We start from the raw sequence: 9700 nt of genomic DNA, 5'->3' as shown, positions 1-9700 counted from the left end.
GTAACCTTGGCCTTCAAAGCAAGGTTAGGCTTCTTTGCTCTTTGAGAACGGAGCACCGCATTGTCGGCGGTCTTGTCCAAAATGCTCATTGCAATGAACTCATCCAACACTTCACTTGAGGTCATGGTGTGGAAGTCCGGTCGTTGACGAATGACGGAGGACATGGCCTTGTTGTAAGGCATCATGGCCTTGAGGAACTTCCGCTTGATCCAATTGTCATCCGTGTCCTTGCTTCCATGATCTCGAAGTGCCACCGCGAGTTTGGTCACTCTTCGAAAGAGCTCACGAGGTTCTTCATCTTCTTTCATTGCAAACTCATCGGCTTCATCTTGCACCACTTCATAGTTGGAGCGTTGAATGCTAGCACTTCCACGATAGAGACCCTCGACACATTTCCATGCTTCTTTAGCCACGACATGGGGTCGAAGGTGAGGGAGATCTTCGGGAAGGATTGCATCTTGGATGATGAAGAGAGCACTCTCATTGAATTGATTGTCCACGGCTTCTCGAGGGGTGAAGTTGCTTGGGTCATGAGGATAAAAACCTTCTTCAATGACTCTCCAAAGGTTAGTGTTCACATGTTTCAAATGACGCTTAAAGCGATAGACCCAGTTATCAAAATCTTCATGTTTCTCATATTTAGGAGGTGGACCGGCATGATTCAAATGAGTGGAGGGGATTGGCCCTCCATAAACCGGGGGTTCCACATGGGCAAAGATGCCGGTGCCATTTCTACCACTAGTAGAAGGACTCTTTTCATTGTTAGCTTCCCCCTTGTCGGAGATAGCATCCGTCACCTTGTTAGTAGGATCACCCACTTTCATAAGCGCGGTAGATAGTTTAAGTCCCTCTAGAAAATCATTAAACATGCTTTTAACCTCGGCCATCATGGAGGTTTTCAATGTGTCTAAAGCCACATTGAATTCCTCGCGAGAGACTGAGGTTCCCCCTTCGGCCGAAGACGAGATGGGATTCACACTGGAGTGTTCCTCCGCACCATCGTTGGTGTCAACCATACTCTTCGGACGGCAAAGTCCTTAATAAAGAGACGAGGCTCTGATACCAATTGAAAGGATCGATATGGTTGACTAGAAGGGGGGGTGAATAGGCAACTAACAATTTTTAACCTTTTCTTTACCAAATTAAACTTTGCAACAAAATAGGTTGTCTAGATGTGCAACTAGGTGAGCAACCTATATGATGCAATAACAACTAGTACACAAGCAAGCAAGGGATGTAACAACAAGTAAGCTTGCAAGAGTAAAGGCGCGAGATAACCAAGAGTGGAGCCGGTGGAGACGAGGATGTGTTACCGGAGTTCCTTCCTTTTAAAGGGAAGTACGTCTCCGTTAGAGCGGTGTGGAGGCACAATGCTCCCCAAGAAGCCACTAGGGCCACCGTATTCTCCTCACGCCCTCACACAATGCGAGATGCCGTGATTCCACTATTGGTGCCCTTGAAGGCGGCGACCGAACCTTTACAAGCAAGGTTGGGGCTATCTCCACAACAATCGGAGGTTCCCAACAACAACAACAACACCACGAAGCTTCACCACAATGGAGTATGGCTTCGAGGTGACCTCAACCGTCTAGGGTGCTCAACACCCAAGAGTAACAAGATCCGCAAGGGATAAGTGGGGGAATCAAATTTCTCTTGGTGGAAGTGTAGATCTGGGCCTTCTCAACCAATCCCGAGCAAATCAACAAGTTTGATTGGCTAGGGAGAGAGATCGGGCGAAAATGGAGCTTTGAGCAACAATGGAGCTTTGGGGGAAAGAGGTGGGTCAACTAGGAGGAAGAAGACCCCTTTATATAGTGGGGAAACACATCCAACCGTTACCCCACTGAGCAGCCCCGCAGAGAGCGGTACTACCGCTGGGGCAGGGCGGTACTACCGCTGAGAGCGGTACTACCGCTCCCTGCCCAACGGTACTACCGCGCGGAAGGGGGAAGCCAGGACACTGGCCCTAGAGCGGTACTACCGCGGGAGTAGGAGCGGTACTATCGCTCGGAGCGGTACTACCGCTTCTACTACCGCTTGTAGTGCCGCAAAACCCGACACGAGAAACCACCGTCTCGAATCGAGGCGGTAGTAGGCGCGGTACTACTGCGGTACTACGGCCGAACCCTCGAGTTGTACTACCGCTCGGTGGAGCGGTACTACCGCTGGGGGGCTTCGGCGGTACTACCGCTGTAGATCGCGGTAATACCGCTGGCACAGGGCGAAGCAGATAACGGAAGAGAAGTGCAGCTCCAATGATGCGAAGGGAAGACGACGGGTGTGATAGGGATGTGTACGTGTTGATTCCACCCTAGTCTTACCAAAGCGGATCCCCTTTTAATAATACGGTGACTCCTACGAAACTAGTCCACCAACAACGAAGCGCCGGAGTTACACCGTCTTGAATAAAACACCGAGGGGAGGAAATCGTCTCGTGCCAATGGATGATTCTCTGAAAGAACTTAACGCACACGATTAGCCCGCAAAAGCATTGTCATCAATCACCAAAACCACTGGGGAATAAATACGCCCTATACGCCCTTACAGAGGCGCACGCCACAATATTGATGGAACGTGGTCGGAATGGAGCCCCAACCCACTCCCACATGTCATGTTGACCAACGGTCAAACTTGATAGGTGGTATGGTTCGACCAGGCGGGGAATCTTGTCCGGTCTAGGCTCGTGAAATTCAAATGTGTTGCGCAGGAATTCGGCTCGCGGAGGCCGCCAATGCGGAAAGCTCTCTTGCATCGACTAGTCATCTTTATCAACAAATCAAGACCAGAGTAGTTCGTCCAACTTCGGCAGCAGGCCGACCGTTGGAGCTCGGCGACAAGCATTCACTTTTAGGGGAGGAAGACTCTGGAAGCCTTGCCATTCAATACAAGGCGGAACCATGGAGGACTCCCCTCTACGAACGTAGCCGACTCGGTTCTTGTAACCATAGGGGCTCTGGTATCTTATATAAGCCGGGGTCGAGCTAGCTGATAGACAAATCAGAATCTCTAGGTAATACCTTATACTTTGTACACCCCAACCGCAATATAGGAGGGCCTGACCCTGAGTAAATATTGTCTCGTGTTTCCCCTCTAATCTTCTCACCTCGTGGAGACACCATACCATCAGAATCCACTCTGACGAATGGTGCATTTTCCACCCGCGAAGGGAAATTTTTAGTTTCCCCGGTGATGCAATCGAACAACTTCTATTTGATGGAACTTCCGGTTCCTAAGTTTTTTTATCCTTCGGTTTTTAGAATTCCACAAATCCAATAAAAATTCTCCAAAAAGGAGGAAATGGAAAGAAACTACTAGTACTAAAAACGTAAATAATTGACTACGTTTGTGCTTATTTCACAGCAACGCTGCTTATATTTCACAAAGATGTCCATACGCGTCCATAATGTTTCTAGAATCCGATATGCGGGCCCCACGGATTGGCTTAATATGTGTAGGCTGTGTGATGCTGAACAATAATCCTCAGGCATATACTACCGTTCATCCCAGCCGTTGCGTGGCTTGGCAGACCATAATTTCACGAAGTGCGTGGGAAAAGGAAAAAAAGACAAGTGTACACATCAAGGCCGATTGGGATCGCCGCCCTGTCCTTTGTCTGCGCCTAACCAACCGGACGAGCAAACAAACAAACTTCTCCCTCGCTTTCCTCTACGCTCCAAAGTCCAAACTCTGTCCTGCCTGCAACCACGTCTTAAACAAGAGCAAAGTACTCCAGCGTAGCAGCGGTGTGCGACCATCCCAACGACGGCGGCCTCAATGTCATCGCCATCGTCCCCACCGCCGCCGCCTCGCTCGGCAGCATCGCCCGTCCCCTCGACTAGAGCCAGGCACACACAGAAAAATTCCAATCTTCCCCGTGCTTGAAGGCTGAAGCAGCAGCAAGAGGAGGGGCAAGATGATGGTGCCGTCGGAGGCCGAGCCGTCGTCGTCGCCGCCGCAGCCCAAGCGGCTCTACCAGAGCTGGAAAGGAAACAACGTACGTACATGTTTGCTCAACTCCCCTCTTCGCCTTCTTCCCCGTGCCCTGGTCAGAGAGCTTTGGCGCGCCATGGCAGCCGTACAGCTAAATCAGGGATTCATGAAAGCTGCAGGTTTCGTCCCCCAGGTTTTTCACCTGTGAGGGAGCAGAGTGTACTCACCACAGATCAATCTTCGCTTCTCTGCAGGTATTCCTGTGCGGAGGACGGCTTATACTCGGGCCGGACGCAGCCTCCCTGCTGCTGTCATCGTTCCTCGTCGCCGGCCCGGCCATCGTCTTCTGCTACCAGATGCAGTCCAAGTTCTTCCGCTCCAACGGGCAACCACACATGCACCGAGCTGCGCTACTGATTGTTATCATCACAACACTAGTGGTTAGTCTTCATCTTGTTGTCTGCATACCTTCGGTGTCACCTTCTTCATCAGCTCTACCATCATAACCACAATAATCACAATGGCTGGAGTCAACAACTATTCCAGCCTTCAGACCTGAGGCTGAAACCAACAGGGCACGGGTTTCAAACTTACGATTCCAGTTGCCAGTATACATACCAGATGCAACGCTGAACAACCCTTGTGATGTTTGCCAAAAAATGCAGGACCTGTTCTTCCTGTTCATGACATCGGCCAGGGACCCAGGAATAGTGCCACGAAACACAAGAGCCCCGCCGCCTGAAGCTGATGAACGGAACCTCCCCGCCACACCCTCGATGGAGTGGAGCGTCGGGGGCACCCCACGGATGAGGTTTCGCCGTACCAAGGATGTCAACGTGAATGGCTTCACAGTGAAGCTCAAGTTTTGCGAGACCTGCCTCAGGTACCGCCCGCCACGATCCTCGCACTGCTCCATCTGCAACAACTGCGTCCAGAAGTTTGATCACCACTGCCCATGGGTTGGCCAGTGCATTGGACTCGTAAGTACACACGGTTATTGCTTCTTCCCTACCATTAGCCATATAGAATATCATTATGATAAGGATCTAGCAGAGCAAAAAAAAAAACTAACCTTTCTTGATTGAACTTTATCTTCCATAAGGGCCGGGAAGAGAGAATGCCAAACATTCTTTCGTAAAAGTCCAGACCTAGCCTAACTCCCCTTAAACACCTCTTGGTTTTCTTTCAGTGCAAAGTTAAGGTATATCTAAAGCTATGCAGTTTACAAAAAGACATTTACACTTGGGCTTAGAGTTGTAACAGTACTACAAAACCTTTCTTAACCAATTAAGTTGAATGAGAACATACAGCTAGTGGCAGCATGTCGTTAGTGTGTTCCATTATCTGACTAGATTTGCAGGTAAGGTTACCGAACAATCAAACAGATTTGTGAACTAAGTCCTGAACTATACCTAACCTATATCCCACTAGTTGACTTTTGAGCCTCAATAGCAGTTGGCCCATCATAATCACAACGTGTTTTTATTTGCCTTGCAGAGGAACTACCGCTACTTCTTTCTGTTCATCGCCACATCGACATTCCTTTGCATATCCGTCTTAATCTTTTCATGGTTGAATGTACACGGCGAAATGCAAGACAACGGAGGCTCTATCTGGAAGGCCTTGCGCAAGGAAGTCTACTCTTTTGTGCTAATCATCTATACTTCAATTGTTGTATGGTTCGTTGGTGGCCTAACAGCATTGCATCTCTATCTGATCAGTACTAATCAGGTAACATTTACTTCCTTTTGCTGCAATTTTAGATAACTTTAGTTTCTAGTCCTTTTAACTGTAACTGAAGTAATGCACTTGAGTACACTATACAATACTCATAGGCCTAATCTCTTGAACTAGCTGCCCCATATACTATGACGGAGGGACAGGAAAATGTGAGTTTCCTGCCTTGGTCGATTAAATAGAAACAGCATGAAAATGTGAGTTTCCTGCCCTGGTGAAAAAGTGGGGCAGAGCTGTATTGAAAATGTTAACTAAAGACCAACCATATAAGGACGTGAGTGGATTGTTTGTGATGTCTAGTGGTATAGGAGTTAATTGCAATGCATATTATTGCTATATTTTATGTTAACACCCTTGCATAATTTTACTGATATCAACTACAAATTCTGCAGACAACATACGAAAACTTCAGATACAATTATGACAAGAAGGATAACCCTTACCGAAAGAGCATTACAAAAAACTTTGCCGAAGTGTTCTTCACCAAGATCCCTCCTCCATTGAACGACTTTCGTTCACATGTAGGTGAGGGTGCACTAGAAGCTGGGTTCTACACTCCATATATTGGGTTGGATGTGACCAGCACAAGGGAAAAGATTGATACAGATATGCGAGAGAAGGAAGTACTCGTAGGGGGCATACAGATTCCAACAGTATTGCAGAATATAGACTATGGTTCCTTTGAAGATGGTCTGTATGACAAGAACAGGAACAATGGCAACAAAACAGTGGCTTTTGCTCCAGCTTGGGCACAAAAAGGAAGCGAAGATGCTGGAACATCTGCAGCAGCTACCACAGCATGTAAGGAAGAAACAAGTGAGGACGATGCTAAGGAAATTAGTGATTCAAATACAAGTTCTGCACGGACATCTACAGAAGCTAACACAGTATCTGAGGAAGAAATAGTTCAGGACGATGCTAAAGAAACTAACACTCCAGATAGAAGTTCCGCCCAGTCCTTGAAAGATATGAGCTGATAAGTACTGCTCATATATGTTTGGGAATTTGTCTATAGATATGGCCACTGTGAGTTGGCATCATTCTTTACAATATATAGAAAAGGCAAGTGCAGGACTATTGAATTACATCAGAAAATGATTTAAGGAGTGTAATGAACCTAAGTATTATCAACATTGTTTGTACATTGTTACATTAGACGTTCCTAACTCTAGGGCATGTTGACCTTGCATGGGAAGTTGACATAGCAAGAAAGAGTTTGAATAGTTCTACTGATGAATTCATTCCTGACTTAGTAATGAAGCAGGTCAGATGATATAACCAAATACTACTTCACAAATAAATAACAAAAATATATAATTTAAGGGTAAGCATAAAGGAGCAACCTACCATAAAACAATTCAGATTTGTGCAAATTACAACACGGACATGATGGATGCACATAACTTAACTTCAAGAGGAATGCAGACGCCATGGAACAAGGTAGTACAAAGCATCAACAGAATAAATGCTACTGCTCATTATTGGGAGAGTACAGCTGCTTACAGCGAGCACGCTAAACTGTCCAAAACAACTGAAATTTTGTAACTCAGGCAAAGTTGCCCAAAAGCAGTACCACGGGCCCCCCAAGCTCTCAAGACTGGTAGACATCTGGAAGCTGAAGGCCTACACTGGCAGCAGATTTGTTCAATATCTTCTTCATTTCATCAGATCGATCCACGGCTATATTGTACGAGAATAGCAGTTCCTGGACAATCAAGCATATTTTGCAGTTAGTGGAATACACAGTGCATGAAAAGCCGAGGGTACTATGCCCACTACTACAAGGATGTGATAATGTGAATGACTTGTTCAATCTAAAATAGGCCGTGTTATGGAAATCAGCAATAAAGCGAGTGCATTCTGCTACTATATAGTACTCCCTCCGTTCCTAAATGTAAGTCTTTGTAGAGATTCTACTATGGACCACATACGGATGTATATAGATGCATTTTAGAGTGTAGATTCACCCATTTTGCTCCGTACGTGGTTTATAGTGAAATCTCTCCAAAGACTTATATTTAGGAATAGAGGGAGTATCATTTATTTATAACGCAAATTCTATTAGTTAGATATATCACCATTCAAACTAGACTGCCAAAGCAACATCTCTCTACAATGGTGATCTAGCGAGGTTGAATCATATGGAATCTATGAATTAGATAAGCTCCGTTGTCTATTCTAAATTTCTAATACACTTCAGACGCTATTTCTTTTCGTTGCATTCAACCTTTAACATCCAATGGATGGACAAAACAATTAGCACATATTAAAAGTATAGAGAGACAGGTCGCTCAGCATTTTAGAGCTCTCACGAACCACCGTCTTCTTTAGCATTTCATCGAGCACAAGTAAGCACACCTTTCTAACCGGAAGTACCAACAGAAAAAAAAATGGTCCTACCTTCTGGTGTTGGATGCTGGTGAGATGGTACGCGTGGTCCCCGGCGAGCCGCAGCCTCGCTCTGGCGTCGGCCTCCGTGCCGGCCGGGCTGCGGAACTCGGCGGCCACGAACTCGCGGAAGTGCTTCTTATCGGCGCCCCCGCCGACGTGCTTCTGCACTGCCTTCATGACCCTCCGGTACACGGCTGCGGTGCCCGCCATCGGTTCGTCTCGCTCAAAGCTGGCACGACGCGGCGGCGGCGACTGCGATGCGGGACGGCTGCGGGCCTGCGGCGGCGACGATCTGCTGCCCCGCGCTCTCCCTGATCCCTGTTCGGCTAGGCGGCCGTTTGATCAGAGCATTTGCGGCCCAGATCGAACGAGGAAATGGCCCATGGCGTTTTGTCGAAACACCCTCGTAGTTGCTCTCAAAGTCTCAATAATCATTTGGACCCAAGCCTACTTCGGTCGATTTGAGTTTTTTTTTCGAAACGGCCACAAAAGATTTGTCTAGCTCTATGGAGGCCTTAATTTAAAAACTTCAAAATGTAAACCTTTTAGTTTAAAAAATCCTGAAAAAACACATATACCTAAATACATAATGTACATGAGTGCAAATTTTCAGGTTGAAAAACGTTAAAATGAGAGCTCCACAAAAGAGACAAATATGAGGTTTTTAAGTATATGTACTGTTCATTTTCAAAGTCCATGATTTTTTCGGTGCAGTCCGCAGTTAAAGATATTTCATCTTGAAAATTTTCACACATACACATTACATCCTTGCATACATGTGTATTTCTTTTCAGAAATTTTTGAAACTGAAAATTTATAAATTTCAAAATAAAAGCCTTCATGAAGCTCGGTCTCCAAAATGGCCTACTCTTGTCTATACCAATATAAAAAGAGTCAAAGGGGTCAATCCAATTAATCGCGACCATCAAACCAGGTCAATCCAACGAACCAGACTACTCCGATGTCTAAGTGTTCAACATATTTAGCGTGGCGAACCAACCTATGGTTGGATGGTTAGGAGGACAATGGAATTCCCGGTCCACCAGTGTTCAGGTCCTGATGCTCGCATTTATACTGGATTTTTTCAGGATTCCTGGCGATGCGCATTCAGTGGGAGGAGACGTTCTGCTATGCCAGCTCAGTCTCTCGGAGGTGCTCATAGGGGTAGCATGTGCATATGTGTGTCTTCATAAGGGTGAGTATATGCGCATATATATAAGTGCTTGCGTCTATATTGTGTTAAAAAAACATATTTAATATCGGTAATTGCCTTTGGCTCCTAGGTGCATATGCACCCATTGTCGAAATCCAAATTCTGAGAAGTTAAAAAATTCGAAACAAAAATCCCGCGTGTATATCCGGACATTTTATGTGCGTTCACAAGGTTTCAGTGAAAAACGACGTTTTTTGTGGCTTGTGTAAAAAAGATAAAGAAATGCCTCGTGAATAGTTAGAATGAAGCATCAGAAATTGTCTTTTTTACACAAGCCACAAAAAACGTCGTTTTTCACCGAAACCTTGTGAACGCACATAAAATGTCCGGATATACACGCGGGATTTTTGTTTCGAATTTTTCAACTTCTAGGAATTTGGATTTCGACAATGGGTGCATATGCACCTAGGAGCCAAAACGCCACTCTCT

The 9700-nt window shown here is 46.1% G+C and overlaps 2 protein-coding genes across 2 annotated transcripts; one reads left to right on the top strand and one right to left on the bottom strand.

Moving 5' to 3' along the window:
- The first annotated feature begins 3448 nt into the window (after positions 1-3448).
- On the top strand, positions 3449-6864 carry LOC119308365 (probable protein S-acyltransferase 4). Its single transcript, XM_037584492.1, has 5 exons — positions 3449-3994; positions 4185-4370; positions 4596-4910; positions 5428-5661; positions 6060-6864. The coding sequence occupies exons 1-5, from the start codon at positions 3914-3916 to the stop codon at positions 6642-6644; spliced, it is 1401 nt and encodes a 466-aa protein (XP_037440389.1). The 5' UTR covers positions 3449-3913; the 3' UTR covers positions 6645-6864.
- Positions 6865-6994: 130 nt separating this feature from the next.
- On the bottom strand, positions 6995-8419 carry LOC119308367. Its single transcript, XM_037584493.1, has 2 exons — positions 8068-8419; positions 6995-7372 (listed from the first exon to the last, which is right to left on the bottom strand). The coding sequence occupies exons 1-2, from the start codon at positions 8266-8268 to the stop codon at positions 7259-7261; spliced, it is 315 nt and encodes a 104-aa protein (XP_037440390.1). The 5' UTR covers positions 8269-8419; the 3' UTR covers positions 6995-7258.
- Between the last annotated feature and the right edge of the window lie 1281 nt (positions 8420-9700).

This window comes from Triticum dicoccoides, chromosome 5B (assembly GCF_002162155.2).
Source record: "Triticum dicoccoides isolate Atlit2015 ecotype Zavitan chromosome 5B, WEW_v2.0, whole genome shotgun sequence".
NCBI lineage: Eukaryota > Viridiplantae > Streptophyta > Magnoliopsida > Poales > Poaceae > Triticum > Triticum dicoccoides.
Note: the sequence above shows the minus strand (reverse complement) of the source record. Positions and strands in the feature narration are given on the sequence as shown.

Excerpts from the sequence above, each read along its gene's own strand:
- LOC119308365 (XM_037584492.1), top strand. The coding sequence starts at position 3,914 with ATGATGGTGCCGTCGGAGGCCGAGCCGTCGTCGTCGCCGCCGCAGCCC. Across the intron at positions 4,911-5,427 it reads TTGGCCAGTGCATTGGACTC|AGGAACTACCGCTACTTCTT; the intron begins GTAAGTACACAC and ends TTTGCCTTGCAG. Across the intron at positions 5,662-6,059 it reads ATCTGATCAGTACTAATCAG|ACAACATACGAAAACTTCAG; the intron begins GTAACATTTACT and ends CAAATTCTGCAG.
- LOC119308367 (XM_037584493.1), bottom strand. The coding sequence starts at position 8,268 with ATGGCGGGCACCGCAGCCGTGTACCGGAGGGTCATGAAGGCAGTGCAG. Across the intron at positions 7,373-8,067 it reads CCAGCATCCAACACCAGAAG|GAACTGCTATTCTCGTACAA; the intron begins GTAGGACCATTT and ends TTGATTGTCCAG.